This window comes from Eurypyga helias, unplaced genomic scaffold (genome assembly GCF_000690775.1).
Source record: "Eurypyga helias isolate BGI_N326 unplaced genomic scaffold, ASM69077v1 scaffold22, whole genome shotgun sequence".
Classification (NCBI taxonomy): domain Eukaryota; kingdom Metazoa; phylum Chordata; class Aves; order Eurypygiformes; family Eurypygidae; genus Eurypyga; species Eurypyga helias.
This window is the reverse complement of record NW_010236327.1, coordinates 9,290-31,797: the sequence shown is the minus strand read 5'-3', so window position 1 is coordinate 31,797 and position 22,508 is coordinate 9,290. Positions and strand designations below refer to the sequence as shown.

Here is a 22,508-nt window from a genome sequence, read left to right as displayed (position 1 = left end):
ATTAATCAGTAACCAGTAAGTTACAGAGTGAGTTTTCAAACAAGGGAGGTGTCAATTTGGAAAGAAATGTAAAGAGACAAATGAAACTGGCAGTAGTGAGAACAGAGCGAGCAGCCCAAAGGAAGGGACATATTCCACTAGACCAGGTTGCTCCAAGCCTCATCCAGCCTGGCCTTGAACACCTCCAGGAATGGGGCATCCACAGCTTCTCTGGGCAACCTGTTCCGGTGCCTCACCACCCTCTCCGGGAAGAACTTCTTCCTGATATCCAATCTAAACCTCCCCACTTTCAATTTAAACCCGTTACCCCTTGTCCTGTCACTACAGGCCCATGATTAAAGACATTAGTTTTGAATCAGTTGATAGCCCATGGAACAGGTGAGGAAGGGAAGATTAAGTTCCTGGTTTTATTTCCATTTTGTTAGGGTAAGTTTAATCAATGTCTTAAGAACATCACAAACACCAGACTGGAAAGGACTGAGTCTAGTCCCTTGCTTTGTGACCAAAGATGGTTTCTTTGTATGTCTACATTATGCCTATACAAAGATTACTTCAAAGACTTACTACTTAGGTGAGTCTTCTACTTTTCAGCTTAAATTTATTCATAGAAAGTTTATACCTATCTGCTCTTGTGTACTGATGTTATTTTTTAGCTTAAGTAGTTTTAACATTGCTTGTATTCATAGACAGCAGTCAGGAAATTTATGGCAAATTTTCAATTCAGTTCCTGTTTGGGTTCAGCTGTAGCTGAAAGTATCTTTGACTGTTTCAAGCCTGTAATGATTTGGCAAGTGGTTTAAAACCCCACATTCATAAAACCTGAACCAGTTCGAGCTTCATGACATCAGAAGATACAACACTTAAATTTGGAAAAATTATAGAAGCCATGCCCGTAACATGGATTTTTACAGCTAATTGGTTTGAGCCACTGTCTCAGGGTTGGAATCTGAGTTCCCCCTATCACTCTGCTTCAATATTTTTCCTGTCCTCTGGGCTTCCCACAGCAGTTAAGGAATTGGAAACCAGCAGTGTCTGCTACATTTGGAAAGCAGTTAGTACCGCTGCTGTGACAGGGGACGTTCAACCACCCTAAGTTCTTCACCACTGCCAGGATACTAGTTTTTGCACCCAGCCACCACTGGTACAGAAACATCTAAGTGCACGCACATACAGTAATGCAGTAGGATTTGTGCAGAGAAGACACGTGAGACTGTCTTTGTGCAGCTAGAGGACTGCTGTCTGCAGCAGCGCACAGTTCTCTACCACAGAAATAAAGGAATTAAAGATATGGGCAGTGAAGTCCTGTGAGGAGCTGTTTCTTAAAACTTTACTTAGGTAGGTGCAAAAAAATAATTTTTACTGTTTAGGTATGCACCAGTAACTGCAAAATGGGTGTAGACTGATTATCACAGGGCCATGGAGCAGTGTGAGAGTTCATTCTTCACATATGAGTTGCTTGGCAAGAGAAAGGGGTAGGGGAAGGAAGAGATGTTAAGCTGTCTGGAAGAGTTCTGGCAGGTGAAACAGCTGAATGCCAGTTTTCACTAAGACCATTCTTTAGAACTGGTAATTGAAAACACAACCCAGGTTTAAAATAAAATAAAGTAGTTTCAGCTGCATTTTGAGAGGGGACAAACAAGGAATTGAGATTCCATTTGAGATCTGTCCTGTAAACACACTATTTATTTATCCTATATTAGTAAGCTAACTAAGGCAGTGATTTTAAGAGTATATTATGTGCTCTCTTGGGAGCATATACAAGATGGATGTCTGCCAGTCCATGCCAGTCAGACATTACCACTACGGGCTATTTGGTGTGCAGCTGTTTTGTGTCCATCTCCTGAGAGCACTTTGTACTCTTACATGGTTTTCCCTAATTGTCAGTATCAAATAATTCTCTTCATATGATCCACATTTCATCTGGAATGCACTTCCTATAAAGCCAAGGCATTTAATGAAAATATTAATAAGACTGTTGCTTGCATGAATCCAGGAGGAGTTCCACTGTTAGCCCAGATTGCCATATAATTCTTTTAGCACAAACTTTTGCTTTGGGTAGTTCATTATCCATTTTACAATTCATTCACATCTTCTCCATCTTATAATTTCTTATGTGATACTGAAACAAGTGTTTCAACATCACCTAGGTTTATTTAATCAAATATTTGATCAAGTACATTTCCTTTGCTCTTGGTAGTCGGTTATCTTGTACAAGAACCAGTGGGTTAGTAAGTCACTTTGTACCTTTTGTCTGCTTTTCAATTTCAATTTTCAATGTAGTTCCTGGATGATACGTTCATTTTTAAATACATTTAAGGTGGATTTCTGTTTTTTAACTAAGTATGTAAAACACAAGGAATCATGAAATAATTTATTTGTACAACTCCTTTTGGTTACCAAAAAAGTAAGCTTATCTGAGTATGGAAGGGATTCATATGAAAAAGTTAAGTAAGATGTAGAAGCAAGCAGACCACAGAGAAGGACTGTGACAACCAAAATCGCCAGATATTTATTTCTTTATTCATTTAGCAAAGCTTGGAGAGAAAAAAACAAAAACCAAAAAAACCCAAACAAACAAAAAAAACCACCACCACTTGTGTGTTGCAAGAGGATTAGAGGAAGTGACGTCTGAAATCAGAGTATAAATGCTTTGCAAGGTCAGTCCCTGGAGCAGTTAGTGAGTAAAATAGGAGTGGAAATAACTCAAGGTAACCAAAACAAGTAGGCTACAATACTAAATGTGTTAGATTCTGAGTTTCTGAATCTCTAGGATGTCGTTCCTGGGCTACACATCCCTGTTTTTATGTTGGATGTATTGTACTGCAGAAAGAGGTAAGCTTTAATGTGAAAAAAGCCACCCTTTCTTAAAGTGAAGTGGGTAACTAAAACAATATGTAAATAAAATGTTTGCATTGTTGCTTATTATAACGAACTTCTGACAAGAATAATTGAGATTTCTTCTGGCAGTATTTAGTGCCTTTAGTATTCAGTATCCTGTCATAGGTATTATTTCACCTGTTTATTTGGGTAATTACTGCTGTTACTAATCTGTTGCACTTTTTTAAACCCTATAAACTAGAGCCAGAAAACTCGTTTGTTATTAATAATGTGTGTTAATCATTCTAACATCTAAAAACCATAAACAGCTGGTAGATTAAAATAGAAAATACTGGCTAAATGTGCAATTCTTTCTGTCTGGAATAATCTGTGAGAAAATCTGAGAAAAAGAATGATTACTAAATTGACTGAAAAGGTTACAAAATGTTTGTTTAGTGACAGACTGGTTTTAATCCATTAAATGAGATAAATGCGTGCAGATATGCTTTCATACAGGTTTAAAGAGGTAGCTAGTATTCTATCTTTTCAGAAGCCTCTGATATTTTCTGTTTCTCTGTTCCATTTATTTTTCTTGATATTGTGTTTTTATTGTTTACTGTATGTTTATTACATCAATTCTTTTGCTTTCTGTCTGGGTTTCTTTACACAGACAGTTGCGGAAAGGCTGCCTTTCAGCTGGTGTGGTTCTTTGCTTGGTTCAGGTTGTTTTTAATTTTAGATGAAGATTATGAATCCTTATTAATCAAAAATCTGATAGATTTTACTTTGAAAAATTAAACAGTCAGGACAGTAATGAAATGTATTTTCTTTTTAATATGGAATTATAATAAATACTGATTCAAAACAACTGATAAAGTCTAATTTGTTTTCAAAGTGCAGAAAAGTCCAGGAATTTGAAAACAAAGTTCTCTGAATTTGCGCTTCCTTTTCACAATGCTTTCTTTAGATCAGAGTGATTGCAAAGGAATGTGAATGTAGCAATATCTTATTTATCCGGGACAACTATTGCCATGGGTCAGACAGGGTTCTTAGTTCAAGCTTCTTATTGAAAGTCTGTGTGAGTTGTTCGAGAGCTGACTTTTTGCACAAGGGCTGAAAAGTACTCCTACCTGAATTTGTAGTTTGTGCTTGAATTTGTGGAAGTTGCTACCAGAATAATGACAGCAAGAAAGCAGCTTGAGCTATTTCTAAGTGGGGTCTGGTCACATATAAATATTAGATTATTAATTACAGCTCTCCTGGTCTTTCATTAAAGGATTTGAGAGTATGCATTTAATGCATGTTTTCTAATGTAAAAATAAAACCCTCACAGTTTTGGTGAGTACACACAGTGGGTGAATGATGTAATTAATACAGTTTTGAAGTACATCCTGTCACTATATTTCTTCTTCTTAAACTACTAAGAAACTGCAGTAAAAAAACCACCATTACCTGTAGTCAGAAATACATATACATACTGTGACACTTGATGGTAACACATAGTTTGAGGACAGAGAGTTGAAATAAAACCCAGAAAGAGTAGCCGGCCTTACTATTTTTTTTTTATAGTAGGGTAGTACCCTCTAGTGGACAGAAGCAGTATTTTTAATTCAGATGTAATCATTCGTAGGAGGGAGCATACTTATTAAAGTAGTTGGAAAAAAAAGGTGAATGTGTGGGCACACTCTGTAGCACCTCAGCATGTCTACTTTTTAGGGCTATATATGACAGCCAAAATAAAGTTGTTCGGTATCGAAATTAACATTGTTTGTTTATATTTTCAAAATGTCGTAGCTACAGAACACTTAAAATTATACACATTTTTTCTTGTAACAAATCTTCTTCCTGATTTTAAAATAATTTTCTAAGATTATGCTTCTACTCCGGTAGGTACTCCACTGACGGAAATAAAGTGTTCAAGGGTATGTCTTTGTACAACTACAGTAAAATTCACTTTCCACACTTTGATGTGGAAGTATGAGTATTTAATCTGCTCACTTTGTGTTAGAAATCACAGCTACTTCATCTGGGGTTGTGATCTTCACAGTTTAGTTCAGCAAGCCACAACTCCACATCCCTTGAATAAGGAAAGATCCTAAATATTTTTCCTGTAGTCCCACTTTTAGGCAGCACCTGGACACCACAGGAAAGCTTTAGTGAAAGTATTGCTGCTTTCTCAAAACTGTGGCCTTTCATCTAAAGTGAGAGGACTTGTGCCAGCTCTCTACTGAGTAGTGTTCTCATCAAGAATTTTCCTTCCCTGGTGGACATTTCTTCTCCCATTTATTTTCTATACAGAGGTTTCATTTCTTTTCCAAGGTTTCATTTCTTAGAGTTTGTTTTATAGATTCTTGATGAATTCTCACCTTTCGTGTTCAGATGTCAAACAGACTTCATTGCATCTAATTAGCTAGACTGTCCAGACTCTTACTCTGGATAAATTTTCAGCCTTTAAAATAAGTACAGTTCAGTCAACCAAGTCACTGAAATTAGGTCAATTATTATAAACAAGAAAAAAACCTGTTTCTCAACAAAGGTAATTTTCTTTTTCATTAGCAGCTTCCCAACATTTTTTTCTTTTCCCTTTAGTCTGAGTTTTCTCATTCTCAAGCTGTTGAGGAACTTTTTAATAAAATTAATTCAGGCTCATTTCTTGTAATTCATATGGGCTTGACTGTATATTTCATGGACACTGAAGAAGGTTTAGGAATGAGCTTTTTGGAAAAGACTGTATAATATTCATCTAATAAGAAATATTATACAACACCATCCACCCCTTAAATTGAGTCAAAATGCTTTGAAGCTAGCAAAGGTCAAATTGAATACCCAGAATTAATTACATCGTGTAATAAGTAACTTGTCATAAGAAGTAATCTCATGGATGGGAGGAAATAATTTCTGGAATATCAGGTGATCTCAGCCGGGAGAGAAAATTTAGGCAATGTAAAGGTGAGGGGAGATTTGACAGAGCTTGATCAAATGACACATGACCTTATTGTCAGTAAGGATGGTGGTGGCTGCAGAATAAAATAGTTTGAAAGGAAACTCTACAGAGTGCAGAGTTATTCTCTGTGGTAATGGAATAACAGGCATGGAGGAGCTCTTGCAGATGGAAGGGTAAGAGATGTCTCTGATTAGAACCAGTGTGCTAATTTCATCTCTAGTCTTTGTAACTAAAATCTATTTCATTAATTACAACTGTCCCATGTGATTTCTTGGCACTTGCTTGACTGTTCCTATGTCTATTCATATTCCTACAAAATGTAGATTCTTGGCAGTTTCCCATTTTGTGGTGATTAAATAGAAAACATAAGCTCATTTGATCACAAATGTCCACAGGATTTCTTGCTATATTTCTTACGGTAAAATTATTTTGATACTTGTAGTATGGCTTCAGTCACTAATATTTTTATTTACAATTTTCAGCTTGTAAAGAGCCTCCTCCTAGGAGAGTTAAAGAAGTGCCTACTGAAAGATGGGACAAACCTCCCTATCCACATGGTACTCAAGTAACATACAGATGTCGGCCTGGATATATAAAACTTGGACGAATTGCGTTTGAGTGTGCTGATGGAGCATGGAAGAAAGTCCTCCCAGGGACAGAATGCAGAAGCAAGTATTTATGCAAGATACGTACAACCATTTGGCCTGAGAGATTACATTTCTTGCCAGTGATGTCAGGGTGAAATTGCCATTGTAATTGTACCTGTAACTTATTTCAGCACCCTTTAAAATATCATCCTAAAAAGTATGTACACATAAGGAAACATTTTTGGAAGTTCCTTTTCCCCAGAACAAAGGATTATAGTTGGTTTGGGTTTTTTTTTCCAGATCTTAATCTAGGCCAGCCTTATTAACCCTACTATTAAGTTATTAGCAGCTTGCTTCCAAAATTTTAGGAAAAGTCTAATGCAGATGAAATTTACAGTCTAATCAGAATAAAGTACTAACCTCAATTCTGAATGCGAGCCAAGAGAAAGTATTGTCTTCTTTTCAGTATATTCAATTAGTTCTTTGAAGTATGTAATTTCTTGGAAGTGGGTTAATCAAGCTAATGCTGAGTATTCTTTAATTTGTGAAAGGCCCATACTCACTCCTAATTACTAGAAAAGTGTCATCTTACACAGTTTCACATTCCTAAATATGGTGCAAGTAAATTTTTTTTTCTTCTTCTTTTTTTACCAGATAAACCTTGTGGACATCCTGGAGATATTGAGTTTGGTTCCTTTGAACTTACCAGTGGAAGTGAATTTGTATTTGGTGCCAGAGTTGAGTACAGATGTAATGATGGGTAATACTTACTTAATTCAATATATGGGAGTTAATATAAGGTGTTAGTCTTAAAAGAAAAAAGCTGCTCAGGTTTGTTGCATTTTGGCTAGTCTGTGCTAGAATATAAAAACCTTTGCTTCCTAAACAGCAGTACTGCTGTTTCTGTCACATAATGAGACTGTATTTTGGTGTTGTTAACTTTTTATTCGGTAAGATACCTGATGCTCAGCCAAAGAAATTACCGTGAGTGTCAAGCAGATGGATGGAGCAATGACATCCCTCACTGTGAAGGTAAATGGAACTTGACATATAATTCTTTATTAAATTGTCTTTTTATCTGTCTGACACTGCCTAGAACTAATGTGTGATCTCTACTAGTATTAATTCACATATGTTTAAATTCAAGTTATGCAGCAGGGAAACTCTTACAACTACTGCTCAGCCATTTTAGTTCAATAAGCACTCAAGTTTCTGTTCAAAACAATTGACAAAACACAGTCTTGCCAACCCCAGACTAGCTTAAAGCTCTGCCTCACCTAAAGGCCCTGATGGAGTAGATGTCTGCAAAACATGGTTACAAAAGTCAGATGAGATAAGGCATTTTGGGTGTATGTGAAAGCATGTCTGTTTTCAGCTAGCTTTCTCCTCCACCCTTACAAATATCCTAGCAATTAGGATTTTGTTTTAAGTTCTTCTCCCTATTAGCATACCATGGAAAAACTTCAGTAAGTAAGAATGAGAGCAAGAGAGACCCAGACCTCAAGACTTAATAGACGGGACGGCTCAGATGATACTTCCCTGATTTTGGAAACCTTTTCACTAGTTTCAAACCTGTATTATTATGAAAATAAACTTCTTTTCTTCCCAAAGATACTTTTTAACTCATCTATTTTAACATGTGTGCAGCAGTGAAATTTCTGTTTTGGTTAAGCATCTAATGTCAGGGAAGGATCTCTAGGTAAATAATCACAAATGAAAGTAGATATCTTTCACTTGTCTAGAGTTTTTCATCTGGGTTGTAACATTTCCTTGGTCTCAGATATTTCACATTTAGTTTACTGGTTTTTGAGTGTCCTCAGTTTAAGGCATACAGGTCTCTATCTGCACTTTATAGAACAATGGCTTCCAACATTTTTTTTTCGTGTCACCAAGATACTACAATTTCAATATTCTCATAAGATTTTTCTTTTATGACTGAGGAGTTTTCATTAGGTTGAAATATGATTGCCTATGAAAGAAAGTATTTGTATAATGTCCTAATTTTGAGGAACCTAGAAGACAGAATGTGAGCTCATAGGAATGGCAGATAGCTTATAAACTGGAGAATGTTGTCAGAGAGAAGTGGGAGCTATGGTAGGCAAAACACCAGCCACTTTCATACATACTCAGTGATACATGCAAACATTTAAGAATGAGCTTTGATTAATAAGAAATACCTGATTGCATAGGTTAATTCTTCCTTTTTATGCAGTTACAGAGTTAGGAGACACAAGAGGTCTAAATTCATGGCTGACATTGTGTTTACTTCAATAATATAATTGTTCTGATATCCTTAACTAGGATTCTTCTTGGTTAGTAAATGAACTGTTGTAGTCAGTCTATAACATAGCATTTTTCCAGGTATTTGTCTGTAGCAAATTCAGTTTGGCATAGCTCTAAAGTAGATTAACCTATTTTGACAAAGTTTAACGGCCCTACATGTCAGTCAAGGCTCACCTAATCATCCGTAGAATTCACAGGATCATAGGATAATTTAGATGTGGCAAGACTTCGGGAGGTCATCTAGTTCAGCGAGTGCTCTGTCTTTAGCCTTTAAGGGCCGAGGATAATGAGAGCTGGTCTACAAGCTTCCTCCTATGTCAGTCTGTCTTTTTGTTTAGGGATTTGTAGTGTATCTGTTACAAATGGTATGTGAACACATATCAAACGTATATTTTTTAAATGTGTAAGGAAATTACAGTGAGTTTTCTGTATTTTAACCTTTTTGTATGTCAGTTTATTTTACAGAATAAACCTCTAAACAGCTGTTGTCTTCCTTTCCTTTCCTTTCCTTTTGTTTTGTTTTGTTTTCCAGTGGCAAAGTGTTTACCTGTACCAGCACCAGAAAATGGAAAAATAATTATGACTGGTGCATTTGAGCTAGGCCGAGAATATTCCTTTGGCCAGGTGGTAAATTTTGAATGTAATGCAAAATACAGGCTTGTTGGATCTAAAGAAATAATTTGCTCTTCTAATGGAAAGTGGAATAGCGCTGTGCCTCAGTGCCAAGGTAAAAAGGACAGTATTTATTATATGTAATTAAGAAGCTTTATTCTCACAGACTTCTAGAGGCTGGTTGCATATGGGAAACTGCAAAACTTTCACTTTATTCCACAGCAATTAAGTATAGTTTGTTTGTAAACAATCTCCATTGCATATATGCAGAAGTAGGATAAGAAACAGAAATCGGAGAATATTGGATACTAATATAATCATAACGGACCATCTGTTTGTTCCACATTTTCACTGCAAGCTGTGTGTTTTGCCAGGCTGCAGTCAATTTCTTTGAAACTAGCTTTGGTATGTCGACATAAGAATCAATCACTTCAGTGTTGATTTAACCAAAGTAATCACAAACAATTTTGAATATACATGAACCAGTTTTAAAAAGAAGCATGACTTTAGTTCACTCGTGTTCTTAGTGTATATAAATTACAAAAAAACTTTTTTTTTTTTTTTGTGTTCAGACTAATGTGTTTTGACGAGTTAGAAGTTTAATTCATGTTTAGTGTTTACAGAACTACAGAATTACAGAATAGGTGAGGTTGGAAAGGACCTCTGGAGGTCCCTCAAAGAAGTCAGCTAGGGAAAGTTGCTAAAGACCGTGTCCAGTCAGCTTTTGAACATCTCCAGAGATGGAGATTCCACAGCCTCTCTGGGTAACCCATTCCAGTGTTTGACCACTCTTAAGTAAAAATGTTTTTTCTTATGTTTGATTGGTATTTCCTGTATTTCAGCTTGTGCCCATTGCTTCTTATATTGTCACTGACTGCCAGTGATAAGGGTCTGGCTCCATCATCTTTACTTCTGCTGCCCCACCACAGTCAGGAATTTATACATATACACATTAATAAGATCCTTCACCCAAGCCTTCTTTTCTATAGACTCTCTGAGCCTGTCTTTATCTGTCAGTTTTTTGAATTCCTTAATTATCTTCATGTCTCATCACTGGACCTGCTCCAGTATGTCCATGTCTTTCCTGTACTGGGGAGCTCAGACTTGGACACAGCACGCCAGATGTGGTCTGACCTGTGCTGAGTAGAGAGGAAGGATCACTTCTTTTGAGTTGCTGGCAACACTCTTCCCAATGGAGCCCAGGATGTTTTCTCTGTTTCCACCGAAGGCACAGTGCTGGTTCCTATTCAGCTTGTCCATATGGACTGCCAAGTTTTTTTTCTGCAAAACTGCTTTTCAGCCAGTCAATCCCACCCTGCCCCATCCCCAGCTTGTACTGGTGGACGGTGTGATTCCTCCTATTTTGCAAATAAAGATTGTATGGGATTGGGTGTCAGTATGCAAGAATGAATCCCAGGAAGTTTATAGTAAAAATAACTGTTAAATATTCAATCCATCAAGTGTCTTAAAATTATTTATAAGTTATCTGATCAAAAAGTATGCGTTTAGAAGGACAGAGTACATATGTGATGATGTCAGGTACATGTATGTTTTGTTCAAAATTTCAGCACTGCATTTTGCTGCTTTAAAACCCCCATTTATTATAATTTGAACAGCATAAAGTGGGATTGAACACATGTGCTTGCAACACTGGCAGAATATAGTGAATTTTACTAAACAATGACAGATCCACTGAGCTATATTTCATCCTAAATACAAAGTAAATCCAGCAAAGGAATCCAAGAGAATTCTGGTGTCCTGCTCTGTGGCCTAGGAAACAGTCTTGAATATTTTATGGCTTTATGAATGCAGTTTCTGAAAACTGCAGGATCTTGCTGGTTTTATTAGGTTTGGCAAGGAGCTGGGGATGCTGAGGTTCCTTTACAGGTAGTTAAGCATTCTAGTGTCAGTTTTCCAGATATTTTGATTTGTTTTCCTGTTGATGATATATGATTCAGGTAATCTACTGGCTATGAGAGATATTTAGGTTTGCTGGAAATTACAAGGAAATTAAATTATCTGTAAAATGGAAAATCCCAAATTACAGCTAGCCTAGTTGCTTATTTTGGTATGTCCCCTGCCTTATATATGGGTTCTGAAATCCATTGAAATCCAAAGCAAAGCCTTAAAATATTTCTCATGAACCAGTTTGCTACTGATTTTGTGCTACACCACACTTTCTACCTGGCACCACAATCAGGTAATTAAAGAGTTCTCAAATGAGTTCAAATAGTTTCAAAATGCCAATGTTTTTGTGACATCAAATGGGGAGGGGAAAAAAAAAAAAGCCCTAAATCTTATTCCAATAGACATTTATTTTTGACAAATAAGAATAAACAAAGTTATATGGATTTTTTACTTCTCAATTTCAGAGATTATCTGTGATGTGCCAGAAATTCAGCATGGACGTGTACGTTCTCCAAAGAGGTCTTATAAGGAATCTGAACAACTACAGTTTGCCTGTGATGAAGGATACAGATATGGTGAAAGAGCAGATGTGCAGTGTACTGAATCAGGATGGAATCCAACTCCCTATTGCATTGGTTAGCCTTGCTTAAAGTTATTTTGAACATTTCTTGTGTTTGGAAGTAATTTCAGAGATGAGTAATGACAAAAAGTTAGTTTATTCGTAACAAAAGAAATCCATCCACTTCTGACCAATATCCCATGGAGATCTGGAAGGATTAAGTGTTAAAGGGACCAGACAATTGGATAAGAGTTTACCATAGAGAGCAGTAGCAAAACCAGTTCATTCAGTCTTTTTACTTGAGTATAGTTAAATAGGTGCACAAAGCAACAATTGCAATTCAGCTGATTTGCCCACCTTCACTCCACAGCAGGACCAACCTGTATTTACCTGATAGTCATCCCCTCCTAGCAGTGTATTTGTGATATTTCCTAAGTTGGAAGTAGAATAAAAATTTTTAAAATAATTTAAAAAACCTCACCACAGGCTCCAGTTTATAAATAATGTTTGCCTAGCTTCTCCAAGCATAAAGATCTCATGAGCTTTTCAGAGTAGCATGCTCGTCCTTTCCCAGTTGTTGAAATACTTCCAGTGTCAGTGCAAGACCCTAATCTTCCTAGTTAAGTATAGTTATTTCTTCATTTCGGACCAGCAAGTGAACCTGCACTACTTTGGGACAGTATATATAAACCAGCCCAGGAGAGCTGTGAGTGAGCCCAGCATAGGTCATTTTTAGCTCCAGCTGTGGAATGACCTACTGGAAAAGATTAGTCAAATTCAATTCTAATTCTCTTTGCAATTAAGTTTTAATCTTGTTATTAACATGATATCAGTAACAGCTGTCACTCTTCTCTTACAGAACTGTACATTTCTAAGAATAAGAGAGAAATGTAACCTTTTCTTTGCCCTAAGAAACATATTTTTAACAATTATAGGTAGTTATGGTCAATATACTATGAAAATAAGAACTTAGGCAATAAATATAAACATATTCTTCAAATTATCATCCATTTTTTCTCTTTTTTATTTAGAAATTGTATGTTTTCCTCCAAAAATTACCAATGGGAACTTTAGACCTCAAGAAGACAACTACATAGTAGGTGATATAATCACAATACAGTGTAATCCTGGATATAATTTTAAAGTATTGACTGGCAAAAGCACAGCTGAATGCACCAAGGATGGCTGGGTGCCTGATCCAGGTTGTATTCGTAAGTAGCTCTCATGAACGAAGGCATAACATGCAAAGTTGTTGGGAATATCTCAGTGAAAAATTGGTCAAGAGAAAAACTTAAGCAGCATGACAAAGGAAAGTTCGTTGTGTTTCTTGGTGATATAAAGCTTAATTTGATGGCTTGGAAAAATCAGCTATAAACACAGTGGCATAATCTACATTTACATTATGTTGCAAATGAAAATGGTGACAGGAGTCACCTCAGTTTTGAGAGTCCAGAGTTTAACATCTATAACTCAGCTAGCTGTCTGGGCTCCATCATGATCAGTATAGTAAATTAAGTTGAGACAGTGTCAACAAAGACAGTGTCATCTCACCTTAGATTAAATACTTGCATTTGTTCTCATGAATGAGCCTTTGGATTCCACTGAGAATATTGACTGGATTTCTTTTGGTTGCAATGGAATCGAGGGAAGCCACATAGGTATATGCACTGACAAAGACGCTGGAAGCAGAGTGCAATTGTTCATGCACTCCTTCCGATCTGCCAAGGTATGCAGTCCTGATTCTGTCAGCTTCAGAAAACACTCAGATGATGATGATGAAGCTGAATCTGTATTAGTTGTGTCCTGAGCTTTTTGTCATGCATATGTTGATATTGTTTCTGTTAAATTTTATTTCAAGAGAAACCATGTGACTACCCAGTTATAGAAAATGGCAAGTTAAGTGGAAATCTGGAGTACTACAAAAACTATTACTTTCCAATGAGGTTTGGGCAGCATGCTGATTACCACTGTAATAATGGTTATTCAACCCCGAGTGGAGAATACTGGGTTCGAATGGTCTGTTCTGAAAGGGGATGGTCTCCAGAGCCGAAATGCCTCAGTAAGTACATTTCCACTATATGCTCAATTCTGTTAAAATTGTGAAAGGTCTGTGCAGCAGAAATTGTGCCAATGGAGCGCAAGCTGGACCAAAGAACAGTTTGTTAAAGTAGAACTGCTTTAGTTGACCCCTGGAACTGCACCCAGACTGTCATCCTATCTGCAGAGCTCAAAATGTCAGCTGGTAAAAGTGACATTTTGAAGTGAGTAAGTCTGAAACAATGCTTTTGAATTTTGGAGATTCTTTACTCCTGAAAATATTCATGAGATTAAGAAATGCATAGGAAATACTCCTCCAACTTCTGGGTCACATGCATGCATCTGCTTTCATCTGCACACACAGCTGCACATAAAACCAGTTTCTGCTCCATGTGAATATAATCTTCCTTCTGTGGCTTGATCACTTTGTCTTGAGGTTCCTTTCTGAGATCCATTGCCCGGTCCCTTTTGGATAGCATTTGGAGCTGGTGCACTCCAGAAGGTGGCACACTCTTGCAATAAGCTGAAAGTGAGCCTGGTATCAGCAAAAGATCCGTGATACACTGTCAGATACACTGACTTAGATTTGAAATAGATTAGATTTAAAATAGATTTAAAGCTGCAAACTTAGGCCTCCTAACACATGTGTCACAGTAAAGTTCGTACCTACTGGTAGGGCTTGGAATTGGATTACAAAAGTTTGATCTTTCCTTGTTACCCTCAGTGGAGCAGTGCTCAGGGCAGGAAATGAATGGAGCCCTGCCCAGAGGAAAGGACCAGGTACTCAAGCAACACAGCTATACCGTTCCTTCAGCTGTCTTCCTTGACGGCCCAGAATGTTGTGGAGCCAGTGTCCTTTGCTGTTGCTAAGATCTCTAGAGCTGGTTTGAAAGGCTAATACATTTGCAGAGAGATGATAAAATCTCCTGGAGGCAAATGCTGAAAATCACTCAGGGCAGACATCAACATTTTGGAGACAGAGCAGACCAAACCAGAGATGGTGTGCATGACACTAGATCACTAAGTTAGCCAAACTTGCTTATGAACACTAGACAAGTGATACTGTTTACTAGATGACTTCTTAGCACTTTGTGTAGTGACTTGCACTCCTGTTCATGTGATTCGTTAATCTTAGGGCAATTGAACAAAACATGCTTTTATTCAGGTTTGAACACGAATGCTTCTTTGGGATAGAAGGCTACAGAAAGGTTCTAGGAGGCCCTTTTTTAGTAACTGCCTTCCTAAGAATTAGTTTACCTCAGTTCTAGCTGTACCAATTACTGTAGTTAAATGAACTTACCTTCCTTCTTTAGAAAAATGTCTTGTCAGACAGCTGGAAAATGGTTATTTCCCACATAGCCAGAAGAATGTTTACATGGAAGGTGAAAGAGTTAAATATGTATGCAGTGACGACTATTATGCTGAACATGAAGATGGGGAAGTCACATGCACAAAGGAAGACTGGTCACCTCCTCCAAGATGTATTCGTAAAAGTGAGTGTGCTTGTATTTTGTTGAGGTTTCTAGCTAAAACCAGTAAATCCACTGCCGCTGCTTAGTAACTCTATGTCTAGATGCTCCACAGCTGAAATACGATGCTGTGATTCTCTCAACCATCTCATGCAGCTCTGGTGCCCCTATATGCTGCTGAGGTCAGTCACTGTACGAACATGCAGGATTTAACCCTGTAAATGTCCACATCTGGCTCATTCAGATCTCCTAGAATGTAAGCTCTGGGATGGGAGTCATAGTCCCTTTGTCTTCAATAATGAAATCTTGTTATTACAGTAATAAAATAAATGGTAATCATTCCCCTTGCACTACCTATCTGTAATTTGTCTCCTGTCAGCCTCTCACTATGCCACCTGATCCTTGTTCCTCTTGCTTCCTTTCCAGTTGGCATCATACTGGAAGGAGGGAGGAATAAGAAGGTTACCTCTCCTAACTGTTTCCAGCTTTTGTTCCTGCACCAAGCCTGAAATTGCTAGAATGTCTCACAGGAACTTTAAATACTTTAGATAATGATTTCATATGGACAAAAGAAATAATTCAACTTTTCTTGGACTGTAAAAATATTTTTTTAGGAAATGATCCCACTCTCATAAAGACAACAACTACAGAATGTTTCAGACTGCCACCCACTGAGACTTTTACATAGCAATAAGCAAGCAAAATAACATTTTATCGTTCCTACTGTTAGGCAGTCATGGACATCACTGGTATAAACACCAAAAGATTTGATGTGAATTTTAAACTTTGGAAGTGGTTGCACTAAAGTGTCATTAACTCTGCTCTCAACATTCAAATACATCCTCTAGTGTTCCTCAGAGTCTCTTTTTTTTTTCTTTTTTTTAATTTACTGGACTCCCTAATGTGCAAATACTGCTATTTGTGGTAGTATTAATTTCCTAAAAATAAGAAACTTCTTCACATAACAATTTATTAGTGAAGAATTTAGCATACTACAGGTTTTCTTTCTGAATACAAGACTATAACATCCATCTAGAACGACTGATTTCCATCCATTTAGACTGGCCTAAACGATATATATTCTAGCTGTGTTTTCATGTGCAAGAAGGGATTCTTTGGTACAAATTTACTTTAGCCTTGCAGTATGTGCACTCTGAATGATTTCTCTTTGGTAGAACTGAGGTGGTATCTGCACACCATGGTGACCTCTGGCATTCTTTCCCCTTGCTAATGGACAGAAGGACAGTGCTGTGCATGCCTAATATGAATTTAATTTCTAGTGAGACCAGATGTGGACATACAATTTTGGAAGCTTACAGAATTGATGCAAATCAAACCCCTGTCGATCCCTGTTTGTGCGGCACGAGTTGGTAACTGTCAACTTTGAGTTTCCACTTTCCAGTTGTCCTCTAGGACAGGAGCTCAATGCAGAAGCAAAAATGAATGTGCTCTTAAAAATGTTCTAAATCCTACTTCTGCTTCATTTGTCCTTCTTCTGTGTTTCATAAGTATGTAGTTTAGCAGTATTTACTTGGAAGAAATTCTGTCTATCTTTTTCAGAAAAATGCCAGAATATCTATTTTGATAACGGTTATTTCACCTTGGGAAAGAAAACATTTCGTTTACAGGAGAAGGTCACCTACGCTTGTCGTACTGGCTTTGTAACTCCAGAAGGAAAAGAAACAGCAGTCATACAATGCCAAGAGAGTGGCTGGACTCCACCTCCAAGGTGCATCAGTAAGTAGCATAAAGGTTTCTTATTGTCACTGGTGCAGACATGATGTCCTATATACTCGGATTTTTTTCATCTAGATAGGTAGAGTTTTCTCACTGAACAGAAGGAGACTCAAATAGAGGGCTGGTCCTCCAGAGATTAACCTTCCTGGGGCTCCAAGAAATAAAGAGAGAAAACATAAGGGAAATGAGTAAGGTGGAAAAATATCTACTGTCTTCTAGGTGAGCTATCTTTTCAGACCTCTGTAGCATGAAGTAGATGGTAGTCACTGACCTCTTTAGTGATTCTTATCTGATACAAGGTACATATGCCCAAATTTACTTTCAGTTCTTCCACCTTTCACAGATGTGAGGGAAGATTTATGAAGAAATGCCTGTGAATCTAGGGATTCTGCCAAGAACTTTCTTTAAACATGATGAAATGAGAGATAGATTGGATTAATTATTTGGAAAGATGTTATCACTATGCATAAAAGGCACTGTGCATATGTCTAACCTGATGTTAAAAAGTACATTTGTGAAAAACACCTGAGTGGTTTTTTTTCCTGAAAAATACCTCCGTAATATTGTTGCCTTTCTCCTTTTAGAAGTTCCTTCCTCTCCTGAACAGAGGTGTAGGATGGTAAAAGAAGAGACTTAATCTCCCAGTGTTGTGATACTGAGTCACATAATATTGACCAACTTTAGCCGATATTTTGTCTTGTCCTTTCATTTCAGACTACCTTTACCTGGGATTTTGGAAGGGTTTTTTTCTGACCCCCTCACAAATGACCATAAGGAACAGGAGCACAAACTGACCAATAATCAAAATATGTAGTATTAGGAAAGGATCTGAATCTAAGGAAGAAGTATTTATGTTAGATATTACTTCTATACACATATTTCTGAAGATTATTGCAGTATATATTATGTGAATATGCTACATGTGATATTCTACATTCATATTCTGGCAATGCAGAATTTTTAATGTTTCAAATATACTGAGTAGTTCAGTAGAAAAGCACACACTGAAGCACCTGACACACCAAAGGGCAGTGTTTCTGGATCACAAAATGCACTAACTTTGTTTTCTTCTACAGAATCATGTAAAGCACCTCACTGGGACATTTTGAATTATCATGCAAATAAAACAACGTTCATGCCTGAAGACACGATTCAGTATGCATGTTTGGAGGGATATCAAACTGTAAATAATATGCCAACTGGTACCTCAAGGTGTGGCGTAAATGGTGAATGGGATCCAACGCCCCAGTGTCTTGGTGAATATTGTTGCATTTGCTAATCAGTGTAACTGTATAGACTTAGTGAAGATTTTTTCTTTAAGACTTTCTTTGGTTTTGTTCGAATCAGTAGCATTTCATTTACTTTTTGTAGGGTGTACGCTATATGTTAAAATATTTTGTCTTTGTAGCAATAGAATGTGAAATGCTGACATTTCCCAATGGAGATTTTTCTCCCAAGGAGGGTAAATACCGCAATGGAGATGTTGTGAAATTTACCTGTGCAAACACTTACGTAAGAGTGGGACCTGCCTCTACTCAGTGCTATTACTTCGGATGGTTTCCATCACCACCAGTGTGTAAAGGTAATTCTTCTGTTAACTCTATTGTAGTAGGAAATAGATGAAAATTTCTGTGTCCTGAAGACTTCTGCAGACACCTTCTATAAGTCAGTCTTGCTCCCAAGAAAAAATTATCACACCTTCATCTCTAAAAGGGCAGGAACTGGTCCTCTTTGGATCATTTCAAAATGTTTTGCTATTTCATCTGAAAGATTCTGAACAGTTGGACTTTCAATATTGAACTCTCTGATAGCTTTAGTTATGCCAAATGGAGTTCTGCACTAACTGAAAATGAGCTTTTAAATGGCTTGTGCAAAATTTCACTGTTTATTGACTGTAATGTATGGAAAATTATTTATTATTTTTAAAGGGATAAATAATATGCAATGCAGCAGCCGGAAGTGATTACGTTGAGTAATGTCCTCTCTTACTGTATCCTAAATGTTTTAAGTTTTGCCACTACTTAATGTTGATACTCAGCAAATATTGTACCCTGTGTTCCTTTTTCTGATCACATGATATTGAAGAAAAAAGGACTGGTTTGGAGATGACACAGAGCTGGACTCGATTAAAAAAAAAAAAAAACCAACCTCAGTGAAGGGTTTTCCCTGTGAAATTCCTCAGCTTCATGAACAAACTCATGCAGAGGGAAGATATATGCCCCTATTCTTCTTATCCTTTTTAAGACAGAGTAGAACGTACTGACATTTGAAAAGAGCTTATTTTGCTGGTGCTGTGCACTTTCATGAGAGGATGAAGGAATGTCATGTTTCTCATCTCCTTCCCTTCCCATTTGATCAATTTCCTTCTTGTCTTTCATGTTTTCATCCTTCTTTTGGCTCACCATGCTGGTTTATTTGGGACAGAGTTATTTTCTTCTCAGTAGCTAGTATGAGGCTACATTTTGGAATTGTGCTGAGAAGAGTACTGGTAACACTGGTGGTTTTAGTTGTTGCTAAGGAGTGTTTGTACTAATTCAAAGACTTTTTCACTTCCTGATACTGGACCTGTGTTCCCAACTTTTTTGCTACAAAAAGCTGGGAGGGGACGCAGTCTGGACAGCTGACCTAACTGACCAAAGGGGCATTTCATTCCATAAAATGTCATGCTCAGTGTATAGGTTGGGGGTGGGCTGGGGGTCCATGTTGGTTGGTTGGTTGGCTTTCTCGATTGCTCTCTCACTCATGGGGCTCGCTCTGGTGCGATCTCTCTTGGGCGCTCTGGCTCTTGCTACTCAGGACCTGGCTTGGCATCAGTCAGCAGGTGGTGCACAATTGTATCATTTGGTTTATTTTCCATTATTTCCATTACAATGTATTAGTAGTAGTAGTGGTAGATTTATTTTCATTTATTTTTAGTAGCAATATTAGTATTGTTAGTATTATTAGTATCACTGTTTTATTCATTTATATTCAATTATTGAATTATTTTTATCTCAACCCATGAGTTTCCTTGTCTTTTCCTCTGATTGTCTTCATCCACTGGAGGAGGGGAAAGGTGAGCAAACAGCTGTGTGGTATTTAGTTGCTGGCTAGGATTAAACCGTGCAACTCACTCTTCTGCATTTAAAAACAAGTATATTTTATATAGTTGGCTCTTTATCTCAGGAATACTTTACACTCTCTTAACAGGAGTTCCATTCACTCCATCAGAAGTGAATTTCTTTAATATACAGTGCATATTACTTGCTGGGTGATTTTTATAACATATTATTAGTACTTGCAGAATTTTTCTGGGGTTTTTGTTGTTGGTTTTGGCTTTTTTTTTTTAAGAATACTGAATTTGTCATCCATGTAACACTTCTTTTCTCTTAAATCTGGGTTGGTTTTATCAACCATTTCTTTTATCATAGTAGGCAATTGACAGTGTATGGAAGTAAGAGAGTAGAGTGAGCCAGGGTCATGCATATGTGTGATCTCCTGTCCAGCATGAATCCAGATATTCAAAGGCATAAACCAATGACCTGTTTAACCTGTTCTACTGATTTTTCTTAATTTTAATCAACTAATTTGTTTTATTTTGTGTTGCACTCAACATATAACTGTGCTAAAAGTACTGGGTTCAGAGCATAGATTTCATCTCTTGATTTCAGGGGACGTCTCAGGCTGTGGCCCCCCACCTGAGATTACCAATGGAAGTATTGCTGGTGGCTCTGTGGAACAGTATCGGCATGGGGACAGACTGCAATATGAATGCAACGTCCAATTAAAATTGGTTGGATCAAAGGAAATAGAATGTGTTGATGGACAATGGTCTTCTCCTCCCTCTTGCATTGGTAATCTATATAACTCTTATTTGTCAGGAGTAATTCACTGTAGGCTAATCCTTCACAGATACATTCACAATTAAAATACGTATTTTCAGGTATAACATGTAACATTCAAAATCAGGTTACGGTTGAAAAAATAAGCACATGTAAAGCCAAAACTTTATTAGTAGTATAATTGACAACCATACAGTCAAAGAATTGTCATGAGTCCAGATCAAATTATTATAGGAAGAGAAATAAATTAAATATATAATATATGATATACAAAATTAATTATAAATATATAAATAGTACTGAATATCAAAGTAATACAAAAATTTGTACTATGTAATTACAATTGTTATACACACATTTTCTCTTATTTATCCCTTTTTCTGGTTTTATGCTTATCCTTCTACTGCCCTTTTGGGCGTTACCGTCTGGTGTGTTTTGGAGGGAAGTTACAGCACATTATCAGTATCATTCATTAGGAGGAATAAGATGTTGATGGTCATGATTTCCTCTTCCTTTTTACAGGATCTGCTTGGGGCAATTTTTGTGTTTGCTAGGATGTTTTTACGTCTTGCTCTTGTTCTTTGTATTACCACTAAAACCAGTTTTGATCAGTTCCAGGTCTAAGCTGGCCTTTTGTGAGCTATTCATAGCCTTGGGTTGCAACACTATGACTTGTCTCTTACCTTTGTGTGCTCTGCTCTGCCACACCCAACCTTTGTCCCACTTTGAAAGGACTGATATATTATACCAGCCCTGTGTTCACCTGCATCATTATATTAGAGTTATAATTACTTGCTCTACAGAGACTAAAATCTTGTTACTACTATGTATATAAAACTATGGTAGTGCTACACAGAGCTAACCGAAAGTAAAATAAATTAGCTATAGCCTAGTCACTAGAAAAGTTGCTGTTACAGCTAAAACAAGTAAATCCAAGCCTCCAGGCAGGTCAGGACAGGTTCTGACAAAGTCTCATAAACCTTCATCCTGATGCCTTGCAAACTTTGTACAAACTCTGTGGCGTCTTTCTAACAATGGCAATACTGAATGTTACTGGGGCACAGGGCTACAAACACAAGGGCTATGAACACATTATGTATGTTGCTGTCTTCCCCAGGAGAGAGTCAGACACGTCTAACAGTTTTTTATAGTCCTGATACTGAAATTATGAATAGTTCTATAACCAAGTCTCCTGCCTAAGAAAAAGCACCCACTTTCTGTGCATGTCATTAGGTAGTATACCTCAAACCCGAGATTATGAATGCCAGTGACAGGAGTTAAAAAATGTTTGTGCAAAACTACTATTTGTTTGCTGACAGTGTCTCAGAATTGAAGTAGAATGGAATGTTCAAGTTGAAAATCTGTAAATACAGAAAATTATTCAAGGTGTTCTTACAGTGCAGGATGATCTAACAGCAGAACCAATAAATGGTGGGGGTTTTATGGACTAGTTTACTCTGTCTCTATGCATATGCATTCTGACATGTCTTCCATGAGCAACACTGATGGTTTAAAAGTGTACAACATGGAGCTTGCATCTTTTAAATCCTCAGTCCAGTGAAAATAGCTTTGGTGCACAGGCTTGAAAGAAGAGTGGTCCAAATTTGAGGGCAAGGTTGTTCAAATTCAAATTTTGAATTTATCATGGGGCTTCCCTCTATCATATTAAGAGCAGGCCAAATGCCCTTATTCCCCTTACATACCTTTTTCCTCCTTGAAAAACAAACTACTTAC

General features: G+C 37.2%; 1 protein-coding gene across 1 annotated transcript in view; it reads left to right on the top strand.

The window, feature by feature from the left end:
* Window positions 1-2,771: 2,771 nt before the first annotated feature.
* CFH (complement factor H) overlaps window positions 2,772-22,508 on the top strand; it is a gene marked incomplete at its 3' end in the record, with an annotated part of 28,998 nt that continues 9,261 nt past the window's right edge. The window contains exons 1-13 of the mRNA XM_010147026.1: window positions 2,772-2,832; window positions 6,244-6,429; window positions 7,003-7,108; window positions 7,304-7,380; window positions 9,164-9,358; window positions 11,616-11,786; window positions 12,742-12,921; window positions 13,569-13,769; window positions 15,061-15,240; window positions 16,777-16,953; window positions 18,030-18,209; window positions 18,362-18,535; window positions 20,604-20,786. Coding sequence (XP_010145328.1) covers window positions 2,772-2,832; window positions 6,244-6,429; window positions 7,003-7,108; window positions 7,304-7,380; window positions 9,164-9,358; window positions 11,616-11,786; window positions 12,742-12,921; window positions 13,569-13,769; window positions 15,061-15,240; window positions 16,777-16,953; window positions 18,030-18,209; window positions 18,362-18,535; window positions 20,604-20,786 — 2,071 coding nt within the window. The remainder of the gene's footprint in view (window positions 2,833-6,243; window positions 6,430-7,002; window positions 7,109-7,303; window positions 7,381-9,163; window positions 9,359-11,615; window positions 11,787-12,741; window positions 12,922-13,568; window positions 13,770-15,060; window positions 15,241-16,776; window positions 16,954-18,029; window positions 18,210-18,361; window positions 18,536-20,603; window positions 20,787-22,508) is intronic.